Below are 23,538 nucleotides of genomic sequence, written 5' to 3'. Positions count from 1 at the left end.
TCTTGAAATTTAGGTTTATTGTTTTTTAAGTAGCTACGTAACTGACTGAGAAATTTCTTTACCTGTCCAATTTCTAGCGGATCAAGATATCCATTCGCTCCGGTATAAATAGTAGCTATCTGTTCTTCCACTGCGAGAGGGTCTGATTGGGATTGTTTAAGCAACTCGCGTAATCGTTGACCTCTTGCCAATTGATTCTGAGTAGCTTTATCGAGATCAGAAGCGAATTGTGCAAAGGCTTCTAACCTCTGTGAATTGCGCTAGTTCCATTTTGATTGCCGGCTACTTGTTTCATGGCTTTAATTTGAGCTGCGGATCCTACTCTGAAACGGAAATACCCACATTAATAGCAGGGTCGGATTCCAGCATTGAATAGATCGGCAGATAAGAATATTTGTCCATCTGTAATGGAAATTACATTAGTAGGAATATAAGCTGAAACGTCTCCAGATTGAGTCTCAACTATCGGTAAAGCGGTCATACTTCCTTCACCTAAACTAGAATTTGATTTAGCGGCTCTTCCAAAAGTCGTGAATGCAAATAAAAAACATCTCCTGGATAAGCTTCACGACCGGGAGGTCTTCTTAATAGAAGAGACATTGGCGATAAGCTTGTGCCTGTTTGGAGAGATCATCATAAATTATTAAAGTATGTTGTCCACGATACATAAAAAACTCAGCCAGAGCCGCTCCCGTATAAGGAGCGAGGTATTGTAATGTAGCAGGTGAATCCGCCGTTTCGGCTACCACAATAGTATATTCCATCGCCCCCTTTATCCCGGAAAGTAGTCACTACCTGAGCCACAGAAGATGCTTTTTGACCAATAGCTACATAAACACATATTACATTTTGACCTTTTTGATTGAGAATCGTATCTGTGGCTACGGCTGTTTTGCGGTCTGTCTGTCCCCAATAATTAATTCTCGCTGACCGCGTCCTATAGGGATCATCGAATCAATGGCAATAAGCCCCGTTTGAGAGGCTCATATACAGAACGTCTAGAAATAATACCTGGGGCAGGAGATTCATTAACCGAGATTCAGAGCTGAAATTTCACCTCTCCCATCAATAGGTTTAGCCAGAGCATTTATAACACGACCCAAATAACCCTCACTCACAGGTATCTGAGCAATTCGTCCTGTTGCTTTTACGGAACTTCCCTCTTGTATCATCAAACCATCACCATTAATACAACGCCAACATTATTTGATTCCAAATTCAGAGCAATGCCTATTGTACCCTCTTGAAACTCTACTAATTCACCTGCCATTACTTCATCAAGACCATGAACACGAGCAATTCCGTCGCCTACTTGAAGTACGGTACCGGTATTCACAATCTTTATTCTCTACTATATTGTTCAATACGCTCACGAATAATATTACTAATTTCGTCGGCTCGAAGGGTTACCATTAGTGTTTCTTTATTCTTTTTAGGAAGGAAAAGATAAAAATAATGCCTAAACTATAACTAAAAAAAGAAGGGCTAATCAGTTATTTCTTGCATGGCCCCGAGAATGCCAATATTAGCACGGATCGTACGGAAATGTAACTCGCTATTCAAGCAACTATTCAGAGTTCCTAGAGCTCCTTGTAAGGCTTGTTGGAAAACTCGTTGTCGGACCTGATTAATCGCTCTTTGTTGTTCAAACTGAAGGGTTTCATTTTTGTAATTTTCTAATTGTTCCAAACTATTACTAGTGGCATTAATCAAATTTTGTTTTTCTCGTTCTATTTCAGAGTATCCATTCATTCGATACTCATCTGCTTCCATTTCCACTTTACGTAAGCGAGCCCGGGCTCTTTCGAGCTGCTCAATGGCCCCTTTACGTAATTCTTCCGAATTTCGAATAGTATTCAAAATCCTCTGTTTTCGATTATCTAATAAATCATTTAATGAAAGTAGATTATCTTATCATTAATTTCAAAACTTCCATGATCTCTTCCCGAACCAAACATGAATCTTTCGATTCATTTGGCTCTCACGCTCAATTATTTATTTTATTTATGGTGTGGGTATTCCCATATCTTTTTTAATGTTTTATTTATGGTGTGGGTATTCCCATATCTTTTTTAATGTAATGAGCCTACCCTCTCTTTTCTGTTTGTATTCAAAGATGTCAAAACTGATACAAGACCAGAATATCAGGAGGACTCTTCCGACTAGACCAGACAAAAATCTAGAATTGTCAGCAAAGTTGTTTCTTTATTTGTATTTTATTTATATTTGTTTTGTATTTTATTTATCATTTTCATTTTTAGAATTCTATTTCATTTTTCATTTTAAAAAAATGAAAATAATAATTATTATATTTTTTATTTGTTTCTTCAAGTCCAAAAATTCCTCTTTTTTTATACATAGGTCGTCATTTCGGCATTAGATAAAAAAAGCAAAGTGCTCATTTTTCTAGTAAATGGTTCAAATTCTTTTATCGATATGAGTGTTCTATATCAAATCAAATAAATTACCAACTATTTTTTTTTTAACCATTTCGTTACTAACGTAGTGGTAGAAGTGGTAGAAAGAGTACCATGTTTTACCTGGACTTTAAACAATTTAGCTTTAACCATGTTAATGGTCTCACATTATTGGTTGATAGAGAATCAAAGTGGATTTACCAATAAGTCACGAAATGCTATGGTTCTTACATATGATTTCTTAATTTATTCAGAAGTAATTCGTCGAGATCGTGCACCTTTTTCCTATTTCTCCTATAAATACCATAAATAAAGTGCAGCTGGATGGATCCAACCTATTCTTGAAATACACAACTCGCACACACTCCCTTTCCAAAATAAATCAATACACCAAGCACTACACTTAGATTTATTGGATTTGTTGCTAAAATATCGGTATTAAACCCGAAACTCCCGGCGGATGGCCAGTGACCCAAGGAAACGAAAGAATCGATTACATTTTTCATATGCTCCCCTCTCTTATGGATAGGACTAACAAAGAACAGAGTTCTTTTTGTATCACTTCACTCGCCTTTTTTTGATCGATTTCTTTTTATTAATTTCATTTCCACTTTATTTAATGGCAATAGATTAAATCATTTGTTTGAAATTTATTATTTTTTAAGTTTTCAAGAAGTTTCCAATAAGATACTTTACTTAGGTCTTAGATCTCATATCAATTGATAACTATTTCGTTTGTTGAAACGCTTCGAACAATGAAAGTAAAAAAGTTTTCTATTGTACTAAGCTAAGGACAGAAAGGAAGAAAGCAAGCGAATCTGGTAATTCCTCATCCTCAAATCAGCCCTTCCTGGCGTATTGTCTCAACAAATAAGTAATTTATAAGTAAAGTGTAAATATAATTCGAAGAAGCAAAGGGCAATTCCAAGTTAAAGTTAATAAAATAAGAAAAAAGTATGTAAGGTACTTTTTTCTATTTATTTCTAGGATTAAACAAAAGGATTCGCAAATAAAAGCGCTAACGCCACGACCAGTCCGTAAATTGTTAAAGCTTCCATAAAAGCTAGACTAAGCAATAAAGTACCTCGTATTTTACCCTCTGCTTCTGGTTGTCTCGCAATACCTTCTACAGCTTGGCCTGCAGCAGTACCTTGACCAACTCCAGGTCCAATAGAAGCAAGCCCCACGGCCAATCCAGCAGCAATAACGGAAGCGGCAGAAATCAGTGGATTCATGGTAAGTTCCTCGCACAAAAAAAAAGAAATGGTTAATGATACAATCAACCAATGAATTATTACTCATTTTATCATTAAGATCCAGCGGTCCGAAGTAACTAAAAACTCCGAATTGAAATGATAATATTACTAAATTACTGAACTGAATCGTCACAACTATCTCGTTTTTACCCATAATGGAGTTTTTGTAAATCCATATGCATACAGTTCTAACTATTGTATTTCTTTGTTTCGAACCACTCTTTCATTTAATTCTTCGTTCTTTACTACACCATTCTTGAGTTCATCTCTTTGTTCATTCAATCCACAATCACAGACAAAATAGAAGGACTGATATTGAAATCCGTCTAAATGGAGTGTGACTAAATGCAGTGTGAGCTGCAATCAATATCAATCAAATTAATACCAATACAAATCAATATCAATATATCAATATGTAGTAATATAAAAGTATGTAGTAGTACCAATATCAATATATAGTAATAATTAATACTAATAATTATCGATAATATAATTATAAATGATTATATTAACTAATACTTAATTGATACTTAGATATTTTACATATGAATATTAATACTTATATTAATATTAACTATTAAACTAATTATTAATGTTAACTAATACTTATTTTATTACTTATATTTATTTACTTATATTTATTTATTTATTTATTATTATTTATTATTATATTTATTATATTATTATTATATTAATATTATTATTATATTATATTATCATTATAGGATTATATTATGTATAGGATTATATTTTATATTATGTATAGGATTATATTATGATTACAGAGTAGAAGTTATGATTATAAAAATAGTAATAGTATGTAATTAAGTAATAGCATGTAATTAAGTAATAGCATGTAATTATGTAATATAGTGATGTTATATAGGATGATAGGGATAGCCTTATATAACTAATGAATATCTAATGTCATTCTAATATGACATATATATTTGTTTCTTCCATAACGTAAACCACCCGCATTTTTTTTAGATTAAATCGGATTCTAGAATCATTCCTAGAAACATAGACGGGGTCCGAGCTTATAGACATTACATACATCTAGTATAACCTCCCCAACCCTTCTTTTTTTTTTTACAATTCTGTAATACCGTCCATCTTTTCTCCTAAAACTCTAAGTCATATAGTAATACGTTATTATGTTCCCCAACCAATTGGATTATCTTGAACCACGCATGAATTGGGATAAACTTACTTAATAATAATAATAAAAAATAATAATAAAAAGACTATTTTGAAAGCTAGTCAATGATGACCCTCCATGGATTCACCTATATAAGCCGCAGCTAACGTTGCAAAAATAAGAGCTTGAATACCACTTGTAAATAATCCAAGAAACATGACAGGTATAGGAACTACTGAAGGGACTAAAGAAACAAGAACGACAACTACTAATTCATCAGCCAATATATTCCCGAAAAGTCGAAAACTAAGAGATAAGGGTTTTGTGAAATCTTCTAGGATGTTAATTGGTAAAAGTATTGGAGTTGGTTGAATGTATTTCCCAAAATAACCCAATCCTTTTTTGCTAAGACCCGCATAAAAATATGCGACTGACGTGAGTAAAGCTAAAGCAACAGTAGTATTTATATCATTCGTGGGCGCAGCTAACTCCCCATGAGGTAACTGTATAATTTTCCAAGGTAAAAGAGCACCTGACCAGTTAGAAACAAAAATAAATAGGAACATAGTTCCAATAAAGGGAACCCAAGGACCATATTCTTCTCCAATCTGGGTTTTGCTCAAGTCTCGAATAAATTCAAGGACATATTCGAAGAAATTCTGACCGCCGGTCGGAATGGTTTGTGGATTCCGAACAGCTAGGATCACCGAACCTAATAAGATAGCAATTACTACCCAAGAAGTGATAAGTACTTGGGCATGGACTTGTAAACCTCCTATTTGCCAATAGAAATGTTGGCCTACTTCTACACCCGATATATCGTATAACCCCTTGAGTGTTTTAATGGAACATGGTATAACATTCATATGGTCCTCTAACAAAAATTGAACTTCAAAAAATAAATTATTTTGATTCAACCATCTCTTTCTCAACTCACCAACTTGAATCACTAATTGTATTCATCAATCGTATATTTAGGATATCAAGAAATTACATAGGATACCAAGAAATCACATAACATCATAACATATTATCAATATGCCCACATTTCCATTTTGTTTTTTCTTTTTTTTAATTCAAGAATAGTAACCGATCCAATAAATCTATAAAATCCCCAAATAATTAACTAATTATTCTTAATCATAATCAACGATTTCTTATATAGCTACAACGGCCCTCACAAATTGCGGATACTAATTTGTTAAGAACCAATCGGATTGAAGCTATAGCGTCATCATTGGCTGGGATCGAAATATCTGCGAGATCGGGGTCACAATTTGTATCGATTAAACAAATCGTCGGAATCCCTAAAATTACACATTCTCGAAGAGCCATATATTCTTCTTGCTGATCAACGATGATCACAATATCAGGCAATCCCGTCATATATTTGATACCGCCGAGATATGTTTGCAAGGCAGATAATTTTCTCTTCAACATTGCGGCATCTCTTTTGGGAAGACGGTTGAGTTTCCCCATCTTTTGTTCTGCTCTTAAATCCCTGAACTTTTGAAGTCTCGTTTCCGTAGTAGACCAATTCGTTAACATACCACCGAGCCATTTTTTATTAACATAATGACACCGGGCCCTTATTGCAGCTGATGCTACTGAATCCGCTGCTTTATTTTTGGTACCAACAATTAAGAAGTTTTTTCCCCTACTTGCTGCATCAAAAACTAAATCACAGGCTTCTGATAAAAAACGAGCCGTTCTAGTGAGATTTGTAATATGAATACCTTTACGCTTTGCAGAGATGTAAGGGGCCATTCTAGGATTCCATTTCTTAGTACCATGACCAAAATGAACTCCGGCCTCCATCATCTCTTCCAAATTGATGTTCCAATATCTTCTTGTCATTTTTCCCCACACTTCCTTTTTGTTTTTTCTTTTTTATTTTTTTAACAAAGAGACGAGGTACTTTGAAATAAATAATTGTTCCGATGGAACCTTCTACCGGGAATTAACCGTTGATACACGGTACAAACCATTAATGTCTTTTAATTACTTATTTTTTTTTTACCAAATCAATACTCGGACCAGATAGTTAAGTTAAAAGACAGATAGTTAAAAGTGAAAAGATAGTTAAAGTAAAAGAATCTGCTCTTAGGAATCATGAAATCGCGTAAACGATTGTTCTGATGTCTCATGGAAATGGGACGTAAGAACAAAATAATTCTCTATGGTGTAACAAAATATCTCTCATTTCCAAATCGAATAGATTCTTTCTTTTGATTTCCAAATAAATGTTCTTGTCTTGCCTTGAACGGTGCACTAATTTTTTGAATCCGGTACCAACGGGTATAATCCCACCCAGAACAACGTTCTCTTTCAGGCCTTTCAACCAATCAATACGACCTCGTAGAGCAGCTTTTGCTAAAACTCGAGCGGTTTCTTGAAAACTTGCTTCGGATATGAAACTTTGAGTATTCAAAGATGCCCTCGTTATTCCCAATAGGATTGCCCGATAAGAGATCGCTTCGTCCAAAGCGCGCCCCGCTCGTTCCGCTCGCAACAATCCGATTAATTCCCCAGGTGAAAAAACATTAGACATTCCATCTTCTGAAACCAACACTTTTGATGTTACTTGACGTACAATAATCTCTATATGTCTATTATGGATCTGTACCCCCTGGGATCGATAAACCTTTTGGATTTTATTAACCAAAGAGATACGACTTTGAACTATGGTTAGCTCCGCTTGAATCAAGAATCCCCAGGGGATTCCAAGAATTTTTGGTATACCTTCGTTCCAACCTTCAACTCTCCTTTCGAGGTTCATCGATATTGAATCAATAGAACGTACTTCTAAGATTTGTTCCACTTTTGGAAGACCTTGCGTTATGTCACCAGATCTCGATTTTTCATATATAAATGTAACTAATGTATCTCCTTCGTAAAAGATTTCTCCATAATGGCCATGAACAGTAGCTCCTGGAGTGGCCAAATAGGGCTTAGCCGATCTTATAACTAAGGAGTCAACATGAACAATTATGATCTGACCAGATTTTTCTACGTGTGGTTCGTATTTGAATAGACATACATTTTCACAAAAAAATTGTCCAAGACGAATTTTTTTAGATGTCTCTTCCCAATAATCGTGATGGAGAAAGTGCCAATTCAAATGGAATGGATTCAAAATGATGTTACTGCATGGATCGGGGTTATAAATCCTCCTATTTTCATCTATTAAACAGTATTTAAGTACTTGAAGTACTTGGAAAGTCTGTTGAAAATTGTCAAGTAGCAAATATTTCTTTAACAAGATCTGATTATAAGTTATTAAATGGTAAGATGAATAGAAATTTGCTATTTTAGGTACAATAGTGCCTAAGGGACCCAGCAAATCCTTAATTGGGATTATGGGATCCGATTCTTTTGTCATATTGTTATATTTTGAACCATTGAATGGGCCAATTCGAAAACAATTGGATGATGACAAAATTATCAAAGATTGGCATTCCTTATTTCGATTTAACAATGTACCAATAGTACCTTGATGTTGGGTAAGTGATTGAATCCTGGCCTTGTAAAAAAAAGGATTGATATTTGTGCGATCTAATCCATTATCGGAAATCAATCCGGAACTTGCCCTATCATATCTTTTTCCGGTATACGAAATAGTGGACTTGACTAACTCAATTCTTATGAAATCTCGAATCAGATCATTTGTTCTTACCTCAACAAAGGAAGCGTGAACCTCTTCCGGAGAACCTTTTTGCTCTTGATCCCAATTCAATACTAAGCAAGTCCGAACTAATTGAATACTTGTGTGAGAAATTCCTCGAATTGACTTGCCATTTCCATGAAGGATATAATTGACAACTCTAAGTTGGACATTATCCTTTTCCCGCAGGAGATCTTGAGGAAAAAGTGTTGCTAAATTTATGCCATCAGCTATTTCATATGTGACTACGGGTCGAACCAAAACAAAATACTTTTTCTTGGTAGGTGTGATCCGTTGGACATAGATCCAATTTTTCCATTTTTTTGATTCCTTAGAAATTTTTTTTTCTGTTTCCGGTGGTATCAAAATGCCGCTGTGCCTGGATATCTTATCTGCCTCTCCAGGAAAATAAATATCTCCGGAAAATATTTTTAGTTCAATATTTTTTTTTTTTCTCTCCACTCGGACTAATCCGCCTACTCGACTTCTTGTATTTAAAGCGAGTTGTGTATCTACTCCAATGATACTATTGTTCCGGACCATTATCAACGAAGATCCGGGTAAGATATGCACTTCTTCGAGAATGAAAAAAAACCGATCTACTTTCGTTTGGTATTTCGGACTAAATTCTTTTGGTCCTCGATACTCAATCAAATCCTCTTTTTTTATGATTGAATTGACCTCTACGGTTCCATATTTAGTAATTCCTGAATTGCTTCTTCTGTATCGTGGATCATCAAAATAAGCAAGAATACTATTTCTACGTAAAATACCCTGTTTTGGTATTTCGATCGAAATACCAAAACAGGGTATTAGTTCTTTCTCTCGTTCTTGATTGTATTGTAATGGGATGATGAATCTATTTCTTCGCTTTTTCGCCAAGAAATAAGAATTCCCTTGGATAATAGAAGGATATATGAAATTCAAATGACCATTAGACATCGTTTGATCAGGTCTTATTGAATAGTCAATAATTTTCTTATCTTTTTTACCAGAAGTATCCAACAATTTATGTCTTATTCGACCATTAGTCATTGATAGGTCAGAGATATATCTTTCTTCGACAGAAAAAGAATAAACATTCATTTGATCTTGATCCTTGTGGAGCGAAAAAGACACTATACTGGATCTGCACGGACCTCCCGCTAATATCCATAAATGACTCGTTTTTGATAATAGATGAACATTACCATATGTATATTCAGGTGCATGGTGGACATCGGTACTCCAGTGCATTTCTCCCTCTGATTCAGAATAAATATGTTTTCGTACCTTCTCTTTAAAATGAAAAGTGGACGTTCCAGCACGAATCTCAGCAATCACTTGTTCTGATTCTACATATTGATTATTTTGAACTAAAATAAAACTTTTTGGTGGAATATTTACATTATGTAGAATATCCCGACTCTCAATAGTTACATACAAGTCTATAGAACATAGAAAAGCAGGATGCCCATGACGGGTACGTGTGGGATGAACCAAATCCTCATTGAATTTTATTTTTCCATTAGAAGGAGCTCGTACATGCTCGGCAGTACCGCCTGTGAATACTCCACCGGTATGAAAAGTTCTTAATGTTAGTTGAGTTCCTGGTTCCCCAATTGATTGACCCGCAATAATACCTACAGCTTCTCCCAATTCGACCAGGTCGCCATGAGTAGGACTCCGACCATAACATAATTGGCAGATCCAAGATGTCTCCTGCAAGTAAAGGGGGTTCGAATATATATTGGTTGTGCTCGAAAGGTTATGAATCGATTGACAAGTCCAATCCCAATATCTTGATTTCGAGTGGCAAGGCATCGTAGACCGATATATATATCGTCCGCTAATACACGACCAATTAGTGTTTGGACAAAAATTTTTTCCGTCATCCCATTTCGAGGACTCACGGAAATACCTCGGATAGTGCCACAATCTGTTCTACGTACAATAATATGTTGAACTACTTCAACAAGTCTACGTGTGAGGTATCCAGCATCTGATGTTCGTACAGCAGTATCTACAACTCCTTTGCGGGCTCCATAACAGGAAATTATATATTCTGTCAAAGAAAGTCCTTCACGTAAATTGCTTTGAATGGGTAAATCAATCATTTGTCCTTGGGGATCCGACATTAATCCTCTCATACCTACTAATTGGTGTATCTGAGATGCATTTCCCCTAGCTCCCGAAAAGGACATTAGATATACTGGATTAGAAGGATCAGTCATCCGAAAATTAGGATTCATTTCTTGTCTCAAATATTCACTTGTAGCATACCATATCTCAATGGATTGACGTAATTTTTCTACCGCGTGTACATTCCCATAATGATGGTGTTTATCCAAAATAAAACTTTGTTGTTCAGCGTCTTGGACTAACCATCCCTTAGAAGGGATTGTTAAAAGATCATCAATTCCTAATGAAATAGATGTAGCAGTGGCTTGTTGGAAACCCAAAGTCTTTACTTGATCCAAGATATGTGATGTATATGCCATTCCGAAATGATCTATTAACCTGCTAATAAGTCGTTTCATAACAGTTCCATTTATCACTTTATTGTGAAAGACCAGATCGGCCCGTTCTGCCATAAGTACAGTACCTCTTATATTTATTCTGCTAAGTAGGATTCGACAATGGACCTGAGTTAGTGATTCGAAAACTTCCTTTCCTCAATCTCAATCTTGATTCACGCAGAAATTCAGAAATTATGATACCAGTGAAATTGGGGAGACCCGAATTCCCATGGGCACGAACATCGCCTAATCTGATTTCTTAGTTTAGATAGCGTATGAGTAGGCTCGACAAAACCCCTGTATGGCTTCTTCTATTTCCCGATAAAAAGAAATATGACCAAGAGTAGTTCGAATGTATATACAACGGATTTCCTTTGTTACACTTCCTTCTATTAGATAGTGCCCATAAATCTCATGATAAGTACCCAAAGATTCATATTGAACTTCGATGGGAACTTCTCTTGAGCCAATGACACGTTGATCTAGTCTCCATCGGAGCCACAAAGGACTATCTAAACTAATTCGTTTCTGTTGATAAGCTCCAAGTGCATCATAGGAACTAGAAAAATAGGGTTCTTTCTTTTCCGTATACCTATAGTCATTTTTTTTATTGTCAACCTTTTTATTTTGGTAGTTTCCGCAACTATATCTATATGGATTATACCTATTTGCACAAATACCTCGACGATTCCCGATCGTTAATAAATAGAGTCCGATAAGCATATCTTGAGTTGGTACGGAAATAGGATCCCCAATAGCTGGAGACAAGAGATTCATATGAGAAAACATAAGTAAACGAGCCTCCGCTTGAGCTTCCAAAGATAAAGGTACATGAACAGCCATTTGATCCCCATCAAAGTCTGCATTGAAACCCTTACAAACTAATGGATGTAAACAAATAGCGCGTCCCTCCACTAAAAAGGGTTGGAACGCCTGTATGCCTAATCTGTGCAGGGTGGGTGCTCTATTCAATAATACAGGATGCCCCCGCATAACTTCTTGAAGTATTTCCCATACAATGGGTTCTTTTTCCCGAATTTTACTTTTAGCAATTCCTATGTTAGAAGCAACATGTTGTCTGATTAGACCACGAATTACAAATGTTTGGAAAAGCTCTATTGCTATTTCTCGAGGTAATCCACACTGATGTAATGAAAGCGAAGGACCCACGACAATGACGGAACGTCCCGAATAATCGACACGTTTACCAAGCAGAGTCTCACGAAATCTTCCCTCTTTGCCTTCAATTACATCTGAAAATGACTTGTAAACTTTATTATGACCATCCCTCATTGGTTGTCCACGGATCCCATTATCAAGAAGTGTATCCACGGCCTCTTGTACCAATTTCTCCTGACACATTACTAATTCCCCTGGCGTAGATCTACTTGTTGCTAATAGATCGGTAAGAGTATTATTCCGATAGATAACTCGTCTATAGAGTTCATTAATATCCGAACTCATTAGTTTACCCCCATCTATCTGAATGATTGGTCTCAACTCGGGAGGAAGAACTGGTAATAAGCACAAAACCATCCATTCTGGTTCTACATTTGTTCGAATAAAATGTTTAGCTAATTCCATGCGTCTAACCAAAAAATCCTTTCTTCTTCTAATTTTTCTATCTTCCCATTCATTTCCAGTGGACCCCTCCTCCCCTAATTCCTTCCATTCTACTAATGAATTACCCGTAATAATTCGCAAATCTGAATCGGCTAATTGTTCTCTGATAGCACCTGCTCCTGTAGAGATTTCTCGATTTCGAAATGTCTCGAAGCCTTGGGTAGTAAAAAAAAGTGGTATGCTGTATTTCCGAGATTGGATTTCATATTCGAATAAACCTCGTAATCGTAAGAAAGTAGGTTTTTTCGCTATGGGCCTAGCAAAAGAAAAATCGAGATAGGTTCCTGTAGGATTGGATTCCCCCTTTTAAAATCGGACGTGAAGGTTTCCTTTCATCCGGCTCAAGTAGTTACCTCAAAAAGGGGATTCTTTCTTATTTAAAAAGTTTGTTCGAAAAACCCTACAAACAAAGAACTACTCCTTACTCAAGTTCCCACTAAGGACCAACGATTCATTCTTCTTTTTTTACTTTCATTTTCCGAATTACTTATGACAAAATAAAAATGTAGGATTTTTGAGTAGTCTACTTCCCGTCAAATGATGAATCCCCTTAAAAGAATACTTTGGGACTCGTAAGGGATTTACTTGTCTATATATCGTTCTATTCGATCCTTTAGGTCCCTACTCACCTCGATGGTTATCCCATGATGCCCCTTGAAGCATATATGCGATAGATAGACTTCTGTAACCATACTATATTTGCTTGCTTAAACGGAATCTCTCTATAAAGAAATGGAATAGCTGATTCCACAAAAAAGTGTTTTTTCACGAGGTATAACTAGCAATTCCTATTTATACGGAATCGACCATGGATCAATTCCCCTTGCATTTGGAAGTATTGAATACACCTATAATTCTGAGTTTCGTGTTACTTTTACTTCTCCCAAAACACATGTCAGAGCCGGGGGCACCCCAATCGGATTGAATGGGATGACAGTTTCTCAGTCCGAATCTGTAAAACGAAAATTTTGATCAAATCACACATCGCAGTATACTAGGCCTTCTAATTCCTTAAGGGGTTTATCTAAAAGATTCGCGATATAACTAGGAAGACGTTTCAAATACCACACATGAGTCACTGGACATGCGAGTTTGATGTATCCCATTTGATATCTTCGTATCCGAGAATCAACAAATTCCACCCCGCATTGTTCACAAAATTTCGGGTCTTCTTTTTCAGCTCCAATCACTCGATAATTTCCACAAGCACAAATTCCACTTTTTATGGGCCCAGAGATTCTTTCACAAAACAATCCATCTTTTTCTGGTTTATTGGTCTTATAATGAAACGTATAGGGCTTTGTCACCTCTCCAACTATCTCTCCATTAGGTAAAATTTTGTTGGCCCAAGCCTTTATTTGTTGAGGAGAAACTAGTCCAATTCGAAGTTGTTGATGTTTATACCGGTCAATCATAGAATAGAAATTCTGATTCATTCAGATCAAGCTTCCTTCCTATTAATCTGGAAGTTCTTCTCAGATACAAGGAAATGATTCAGTTCTAGAGCTAAAGATCGTAGTTCTCGAACGAGCAATCGAAAAGATTCTGGAGCATCTTCTGGGTTAGATACTCTTCCTCCAATGATCGTAGCACCAAGTACTTCTTGACGAGCTCTAATATGATCAGATTTATAAGTAAGCATCTCTTGTAAAATATGAGCAACACCAAATCCCTCTAGAGCCCAAACTTCCATTTCCCCTACTCGTTGTCCCCCTTGCTTCGCCCTTCCTCTAAGGGGTTGTTGTGTAACAAGTGCGTAATGTCCACTAGAACGTCCATGGATTTTATCATCAACTTGATGAATTAATTTTAAAATATAGGACTTTCCTATTAGAACAGGTTGTTCAAAAGGATTTCCTGTTCTTCCATCAAATATTCTGCTTTTTCCCGGATATTCGGGTTCAAATACCCATGGATTTTTTGTTTGCTTACTGGCTTCATATAATTCGGAAAACACTAGTTTTCTCGAAGCCTCTTGCTCATATCTCTCATCAAAAGGTGCTATTCTATAATGTCTCTTTAGCAGATCCCCCGCTAACCCGAGCGAGCATTCAAATATCTGTCCCACATTCATTCGTGATGGTACTCCTAATGGGTTGAAGACCATATCAACAGGTGTTCCATCTTGCAAATAGGGCATATCTTGTCTAGGCAAAATTTTTGAAATGATACCCTTATTCCCATGTCTTCCAGCTACTTTATCACCTACTTTGATTTCACGTTTCTGTGAAATATATACACGAATCATTTCTGAATTATAACAGGAACCCCCCTTTTTCCGGATCCATCTCACATCAATAACGCGACCTCTTCCGCCTATAGGTAGTTTTAGAGAAGTTTCTTTTGCAGTGGATACCTGAATTCCAAGTATGGCTCGTAATAATCTATCCTCTGGAGCATACGACGATTCGTTTGCTGTCTGAGGTGTTAATTTACCTACTAAAATATCACCTGTTTCTACCCAAGATCCCAGCATCACAACTCCATTTCTGTCTAAATTGCGGAGTAAATGAGCCTCTAGATGTGGTATTTCCTTAGTGATTCTTTCAGGTCCTTGGCTTGTCACATGAGTCTGAATTTCATATTTCCGGATGTGAAAAGAAGTATAAATATCTTCATATACCAGACGTTCGCTAATTAGTACTGCGTCTTCAGAATTGTAACCCTCCCATGGCATATAAGCTACTAATACGTTTTTTCCTAAAGCAAGTTCCCCCCCAACTGTAGCCGCACCGTCCGCTAAAATTTGTCCTTTTTTAATGCATTTACCCCGCGGAACCTGAGGTTTTTGATGCATACAAGTATTTTTGTTGGAACGTTGATAGATAACTAATGGAATACTTATACTTATAGTAGTGTCCCCATTACTTGATAAAATGATCTTGTGAGGGTCAGTATAAATGATCTTTCCCTCGTGTTCGGCTATAGCGGAAACCCCCGAATCCAGAGCCGTTTGGCGTTCCAGTCCAGTTCCAACAATGCACCTCTCGGACTGAGAAAGCGGAACTGCTTGGCGCTGCATATTAGAACTCATTAAAGCCCGATTCGCATCATTATGCTCGATAAAAGGAATGAGGGAAGCTCCAATAGAAAAATATTGGAAGGGAAAAATACTTCTAAGATGAATCTGTTCCCATGCAATAGTCAGGAACTCTTGACGGTATCGGGCTGGAACAACCTGTTCTTCCTGAATACCCCGATTCAAGGCCAAAGAATTTCCCGCTGCTACCATATAATATTCATCTCTATTTGGTGATAAATAAACTATCTGTGCCTCTTTTGATCTTTCAGATATTTCATAAAATGGACTCTCTATAGATCCCCAATGGCCAATCCTCACATGAATGGCTAAGGATCCAATAAGTCCAACATTGATTCCTTCGGACGTGTCAATTGGACAAATACGTCCATAGTGGCTAGGATGAATATCTCGTATCCGAAAACTAGCAGTTCGCCCCGTCAATCCTCCAGGACCCAAATAACTCAATTTTCGCCCATGAACGATTTGTGTCAATGGATTAGTTCGATCCAAAACTTGAGATAAAGGATGTAGGCCAAAAAACGATTCATAAGTGGTTGTTAATGAAGTTGAAGTTACCAAATTTTGAGGAGTCGGTATCAATTTATGCCGAATTGCTCCACATATAGTTCCTCGAACCGCATTTTCTAAACGAACAAGAGCCAGTCCGAATTGATCCTGTAACAGATCCGCTATAGAACGAATCCGTTTATTTTTCAAGTGATTCATATCGTCAAGTGTACCCATTCCAAATTTAATTCCGATCAAATGATCCGCAGCAGCCAATACATCTCGTGGTAATAAAAATGTATTGTTCTGAGGTATATCAAGATTCAGTCTCCGGTTCATATTTCGTCGACCAATCCTTCCTAATTCACATCTTTGTTGAAAAAATTTCTTTTGTAATTCTTTACATAAAGACTCAGAAAATACCGGATCCCCGCCTACACAAGCAAATTGTTGATAAAATTCCAAAATAGCATTTTCTTTTGACCCAATCTTTTTTTTCTCCTTATCATTCGGGAAAGACAAGAAAATTTCAGGGTAACAAACATTATCTAGAATTTCTCTTAGATTCGAACCCATAGCTGATGATAGAATTAGAATAGATATTTTTTGTTTCCTACTTACACGGGCCCATATCCTTGCTTTTCTATCAATTTCTAATTCCGATCTTCCTCCCCAATCTGATATTATTGTGCTGGTATAGACAGAAATTCCGTTATGGTCCAATTCTGAACGGTAGTAAATACCAGGACTTTGCAATATTTGATTGATCACAATTCTGTATATTCCATTTACTATAAAGGTTCCCAGGGAATTCATTAGGGGAATGTTTCCAATAAAAACGGTTTGTTCTTGCATATCTCTACCGGTTTTCCAAATTAATCCCGCGGGTACATATAATTCAGAAGAATATGTGAGTGATTCATACACAGCATCTCTTTCGTTTATCAAGGGTTCTACCAATTGATATCTTTCCACAAATAATTTAAATTCAATTTCTTGATCTGTATCTTCAATTTTTGGAAACTTATGAAATTCTTCCGTCAAGCCCTCATTAATGAACCTACAAAATCCCTCAAATTGGATCTGACTAAATCCAGGTATTGTGGACATTCCCTCATTTCCATCATTCCGGAGCATCTTAATCTTAAGTTTCCTGTTTATTGAAAAATCCCATTATTAGCTCACTATTTATCGAACCATACGGATCGATCTAGCAATGATGGAATGTATATTCTGTTTACTGAATCACATGAAATTTTAGCCAACTCCATATACCATATATGTATTTCATACGTATGAACGGAAAATGAGACAGAGGAATGAAGAGCATTTTCGACGCAAGTTCGAATTTGCGACAGGTACAACAGGAACAATATAGAGTTTCCCTTTTTAGCATACTTAATTTTATTTGAGTTTCATTTCATGTTCAAAAAAAATTTCGAATTATTTTTTTGCTAGTAGAATATATAGAATATGATTGAATTGCGTAATAGGAGTAATATTTATTAAGTGCATGCCAATATAGCTATCTACCTGTCCGCATATCACATCTTTTATCGTAATTTCACTTGTGGCAACAGAAGTCAGGTCGCACTATATCATAATTCCTATTTTTTCTATTGCATATAGAAAATGAAAAAAGAAGGCACGACGATTCTCTATAGGGATATGGGATATGTACATAAGAGCGGTATCTGTGTAACAATTTCTGTTTTGAGGTTTACATATACACATATATATTGTTATAATTTATATTGTTATAATTGAAATTGAAAAAGATTGATTATTGAAAATAATTGATACTGAATTAGTCATAAATCAATTTGATTTTGTTATGCCATTAAGGAAACGCAACAATTTGAGATACAAATTGAAGAACCTTTCGCTAATTCAAAACAACAAAACAAATAGTTAATGGTTCCAATTTGCCCTGAATTTTTCAGTCTTTGACCAGAAATCTATTTTTTATCTTATTTGGATCGAATTTGGTTTGGCGACATGGCCAAGTGGTAAGGCGGGGGACTGCAAATCCTTTATCCCCAGTTCAAATCTGGGTGTCGCCTGATCAACAAAAAACTTGGGATTTCTTATTCTGCTGATTTAACTCGACGAATTCTGTCCCCGGAGAAGGAGAGGCAAAAGGATAAGCCTATCGATACTTTATTTTTAGAATCTGTAGTTCTATAAAGAAAGTCAATTTTTTTAAAGAAAGTCAATTTTTTTCTAAAAATCCGGGCTTTGGGTGTGGCCCAAACCGGTACAAATAGGGATGAAGTAAGCCTTACTTATTAATATGATTATGATTTTAATATGATTATGATTGGTTCGGACATTTATTTTATAAGTAGAATAAATAAATAGTGAAAGTAAATTCTGGGATTCAAAACTACGAAAGTAAGAGGTCGGAAATCTTGGTATCCAAAGGTTCCTAAAGGACACTCCATTTTTGCTACTAGGATTGAAGAAGAGATTGTACGAAAGACTATCAAGAATTCCTAATTATTTTACACTACCACCGTTGTGTCTACTGACTCTGTCTGGAATTCGATTGGATAGGCTGATGGGAAATCAATTTAGAAGTTGTGGAAAGGACTGAAGATACTTTGTATCCAGACTCACGAGAGTCTCTGAGTACTCAAACATTCAATCAGGATAGTTGGTCGGCTCTTATTGAGTAAAGAGTAAAAGTAAAAGTTGAAGAAACAAAAAAATTTCTTTGCCCGTGTAGGAATTTCTTTGCCCGTGTAAGATAGGGGGATTACGAAAAAAAGAAAGAATGTATGTAATACTGGTGATGGTGTCTCCCCATTCTTTCACAAAAAAAACAGTAAGGCTTAGATCAAATAGGAAATAGAGGTATCTGATAGATAGTTATCTATCTTGATGGTATATTTTGATGTCTTTTGCTTATGAAAAAGGGTAACAAACAATAGGTCTTAGTACTCCTACATGTTCCATTGGGATAGGAGTATTCCTTTGTTATTTCATTTTCCGAGAAAAGGTGTGTGTATTGTATTTATGCTTAATGCTTCCCGATTCTACCAGAAATCTTATAATCTTGTTACGAGTAGATTCATTGGATTGGTTCATCAATAGCCTTAAGTTAAGTCAGAATTCCATTTTGACTCTGCGCCATTGATTCCACTATGATTATTGATCAATAATGGAATAATTCCTTCATAGAGATAGGAGACATAATTTATATGGATATAGTAAGTCTCGCTTGGGCTGCTTTAATGGTAGTCTTTACATTTTCCCTCTCACTCGTAGTATGGGGAAGGAGTGGACTCTAGGGGTACTACTAATCGAGTAATCGATTGAGTAATTGAATTCTATCAATTGTTTAATTGATCGTTTTGCAAAGCTTTAAAAAAGAATGTCTCTGTTTCAAAATTATACTGAAATACAGTAATGAATAAGAAAATACAATAATGAATAATAACCATTCGATCAAAGAATGAATGATTACTATAGTTGTATTTCGAAACCTAATCTACGCATGATAGGAAATTTTTTCCAACGAATTCTTCCTAAATATTCTATTTTGATAAACCAGCTCTTACCAGAATTATGGATATTACAAAAAGAAAAAATCTGAAATTGGTTTTTTCTTTTTTTCTTTATTTGTTTCCCTCTTTCTTTACTTTTACTGTTCTAAGAGAAGAGAAAGCCGTTCCGCTATTCTAATTATATTAGATTACGACAATACATACTTTCTATTGGAAATGACTAGTTGTTGTCCAAAGAGGTTCTACACATAATAAGATTAGATCTTTCTTCCGTTGAGCGATCCACATATCGCGCATTTCACCTTTTTTTTAGACTCCTAGAGATTTTTTTATGCTTTTTTTGACTCATCTCATGTCATGTTTAAGCATAAAAAATTGGGAAGGTCTACTCTATTAATCTACTTCTTTTTCAAATCTGAAGAAGTTATCATGGAATAGAACTCCGCAGATCATCTGTTAATAGATCAAGCAATGACTTCTTGAGATGGGAAATCTAAAAAAAGAAAAAGATTCTTTTCTTTGGTTTCGTTTTCTTTTATCTTTTTTTTTATTTAATTTATAGTAGAATATGCCCATACTCTTTTTGTCTTGCTCCATTGATTCCTTTGATAGATCTCGGGACCTATACCTATATATATATAAATTCTAAGAAAGCCAGGAATTAGAAGAGTTGGTCTTCAATTATTTTGAATTGATCGAAATCCACACAAGTAAATGTAGCCAAAAAAATAATAGAATTGGACTGTTATTTTGATGTACTATTTAGATATACATCTAATCTATGTACATACATATTGTATATTGACCTAGATATAGGCTTTCTCTATATAAAAGCCTATATCTGTATACAGTACAACTTTCTATGAAAATCATTAATAGGATAATAAATACTATACCATACTATCTCGGCTCAGATACTACTATCTCAGATACTTATTATCTCAGATACTTATGATTCCAGACAGATCATTTCATTTAAGACTTGGAGTTTGAATCCGTTTCTTTCATTTATTCAATCATTGATAAGAACTAATAAATCAAGTTTCAGTCAAATTAATCATTTTGACTGACTGTTTTTACGTAGATGATAAGTAAAAAGGCAGTAGGAACTTAGAATGAACAGTGCAGTAGCAATAAATGCGAGAATATTTACTTCCATAATCTCATTGTTTTTTTACTTCGCAATAACTCGGGATCTAATCCCATAGAGATGAGAAATTTGATTCCTGTAAATTCAAATGGGATGAATTGCATCCTGATGATACTGAATCGGATCAATATTATGAATAACAATATCTGATCTATCAAATCGATTCATCGTCGAGAATTGAATAGTATAACATAGGAAGATCCTTTATCCATACTAAATCTGAAATGGGATTCCTGATCCAATAAAGAATCCCATTGAATTTTCATCCTTTTCCACTTTTTCTTTTCTATAAATAACCCTACCGTCTTCCTTATATACTCCTCCTTCGTTATACTTATACATACAATTATGTACATACAATTATGAGGTATTATATGACTGGTATTCTATGAATCACACACAGATCCAAAGAGTAGAAGTGAGATGGAAAAAGGACGGGTTAAGTATAAAAGATCTAATATAATTCCAACAAATTTAATAAAAAGGAACGTTGCTTGGTCTTTTCTTTTATTTGATTAGTATCTCTTTCTTCGATTGGGACTGGAAGGCATACATCAAAAATTCAGTGTGCAATTTAAATGAGAATGAGATAGATTGTTTCCAATTAGTCATTGAGGATACACAAACAAAGTCGAAGCTAAAAAGGGTTGTCGTTTAACCTGACAAGTACTCTGTCGAGGTAATTATGTTAAGTTCATTATGTATTGTACAATAAACGAATACAATTTGCGTATGTACTCTCGGTAAAATAGGAGCACTCTATTCTATTTCATTATCAAGAAAATCGAAAAAGAAAGTCAGACGAGTATCTCTTAAAATACTAAATATAGGAATACCACCGATTGTACGAATCTATATATGTTATGTCTCTCCCTTATCACTCGGCACTAGTGGAAGAAATGGAAATTCCTGTATTTGTCTGATGATAAATGCGAAATGAAAAACAAAGAAATAAGGATCTCCACTGGGATTAGATCTTGCCCCCTGTCTCCTTTTTCACGGAAAATAGATAAATTCATTTCTCCATTCATCGGTCGGATCCTAGTTCGGGACTGACGGGGCTCGAACCCGCAGCTTCCGCCTTGACAGGGCGGTGCTCTGACAATTGAACTACAATCCCAGCGAGGTGTATGGTATACATATTCTTAATGGTTTCAGAAAACATTTTCTTCGTCGCGTTGTAACAGAGACACGAATGATATACTAACTGATATCATATACACATAGAACACATAGATATGGACTATAGTGAAAGTGACACGATTACTAGTAACCTGTGTTTATTTTATTTTATTGCCAAAAATAGATAATCAACCTTTCATTGAGAAAAAACGATTTTTCCTTTCATAATCTTTGCTTTGATTAAGTATTATGAATCTAGATCGTTAGAAAGAAAAGATCAGAACGAATGAGAAAAACATGGATAGAGAAACAAAAATGGACTCTTTCTCTTTTACGGATCAGGTATTTTGTTTCTGGGGGACAAATTGGTTATATCATTGGTTATATCATATTCATGGAGCGGCGAATTTTTGGGCCGAGCTGGATTTGAACCAGCGTAGACATATCGCCAACGAATTTACAGTCCGTCCCATTAACCGCTCGGGCATCGACCAGGAAGAATTCTTCTAGGCTTATTGATAATCCATGATCAACTTCCTTTCGTAGTACCCCCAGGGGAAGTCGAATCCCCGCTGCCTCCTTGAAAGAGAGATGTCCTGAACCACTAGACGATAGGGGCATATCCGCCCAACTGTCATCATACTATGATGATAGTATGAGTAGTTTTTTGGAATTGTCAATATAATCTAATGATATGACTAGATCTGAACACTCTTTTCTACTTTTATGTTATGATTCCATAGAATTTTGTTTTGGATTTGATGGTTCATGAATGAACCATCCCATACTATTTTATATAGCGAAAGGAGGTACAGGACTCCGTCAGTTCAGGCAGTGATTGGTCCGACAGAACAGAAAAGGGGGTAGAACCCCACTTAATTTCTTTTCTTCAATTTTAACTCATTAATTTTAACTTAACTCATTGCTTCGTTCATTGTTCAGATAAAATATGCCTATCACTATCTCACATTAAGTCAGAAAATTAAAAAACGATAGAAATTTTCCTTTTTTCTTTTTTATTTTTTTTATAAGAATTCGGTTCAGGGTACGAATACCCTCATCACATGATTCAAGAAAATCTATCGAATCTATGTCGATGTCAGATTGGTACATGTATCAATCAAGTGAATCTTGTTTTGATGAGTCAGTAAAGGTAAACAAGCGGGGTCGGTCTTGAAACAATTCACTGCATTATTTTTATCAAAAAAAAAATAAAAATTTGCCCACTTTTTACTTTTGGGGGGTAAATCAAATTGATTGCTCCTAAATGAACTATGTATATATTATGTGCATATATGTATATATCATGTACATATATTATGCAGTAGACTCATAATGGAAAAAGGCTATAATTCATGAATCGAATAAAACAAGCCCTTTTAACTCAGTGGTAGAGTAACGCCATGGTAAGGCGTAAGTCATCGGTTCAAATCCGATAAGGGGCTTTTTCCACTAACTAAAGTTTGAGTCTTTGTTTTTCGGTGGAGATAGAGATTTCTTTTTATTTCTAAAAGAAAAGGGTAACCACCATTATAATGACTTCTGATTATTACGAGTTATAGTTAAAAAGTGAAACATTATTCATTATATTAGTATAAATAATAATGAATAATTGTAGTTATTAGAACT

At 35.4% G+C, this 23,538-nt stretch overlaps 1 protein-coding gene, 2 non-coding genes and 1 pseudogene across 3 annotated transcripts; 2 read left to right on the top strand and 2 right to left on the bottom strand.

The window, feature by feature from the left end:
- Window positions 1–5: 5 nt before the first annotated feature.
- On the bottom strand, window positions 6–1,525 carry LOC135662552 (ATP synthase subunit alpha, chloroplastic-like; annotated as a pseudogene).
- Window positions 1,526–1,772: 247 nt separating this feature from the next.
- On the bottom strand, window positions 1,773–17,417 carry LOC135662553 (DNA-directed RNA polymerase subunit beta). The gene has a single exon (XM_065176669.1). The coding sequence runs from the start codon at window positions 17,263–17,265 to the stop codon at window positions 14,041–14,043; it is 3,225 nt and encodes a 1,074-aa protein (XP_065032741.1). The 5' UTR covers window positions 17,266–17,417; the 3' UTR covers window positions 1,773–14,040.
- Window positions 17,418–18,120: 703 nt separating this feature from the next.
- TRNAC-GCA (transfer RNA cysteine (anticodon GCA)) lies at window positions 18,121–18,191 on the top strand. Its single transcript has one exon. It is a non-coding gene; the product is annotated as a tRNA-Cys (tRNA).
- A 5,091-nt stretch (window positions 18,192–23,282) lies between these two features.
- On the top strand, window positions 23,283–23,354 carry TRNAT-GGU (transfer RNA threonine (anticodon GGU)). Its single transcript has one exon. It is a non-coding gene; the product is annotated as a tRNA-Thr (tRNA).
- Window positions 23,355–23,538: the final 184 nt, after the last annotated feature.

The sequence above is a fragment of the Musa acuminata genome, unplaced genomic scaffold (genome assembly GCF_036884655.1).
Source record: "Musa acuminata AAA Group cultivar baxijiao unplaced genomic scaffold, Cavendish_Baxijiao_AAA HiC_scaffold_629, whole genome shotgun sequence".
Classification (NCBI taxonomy): domain Eukaryota; kingdom Viridiplantae; phylum Streptophyta; class Magnoliopsida; order Zingiberales; family Musaceae; genus Musa; species Musa acuminata.
This window is presented reverse-complemented; position numbering and strand designations above follow the sequence as displayed.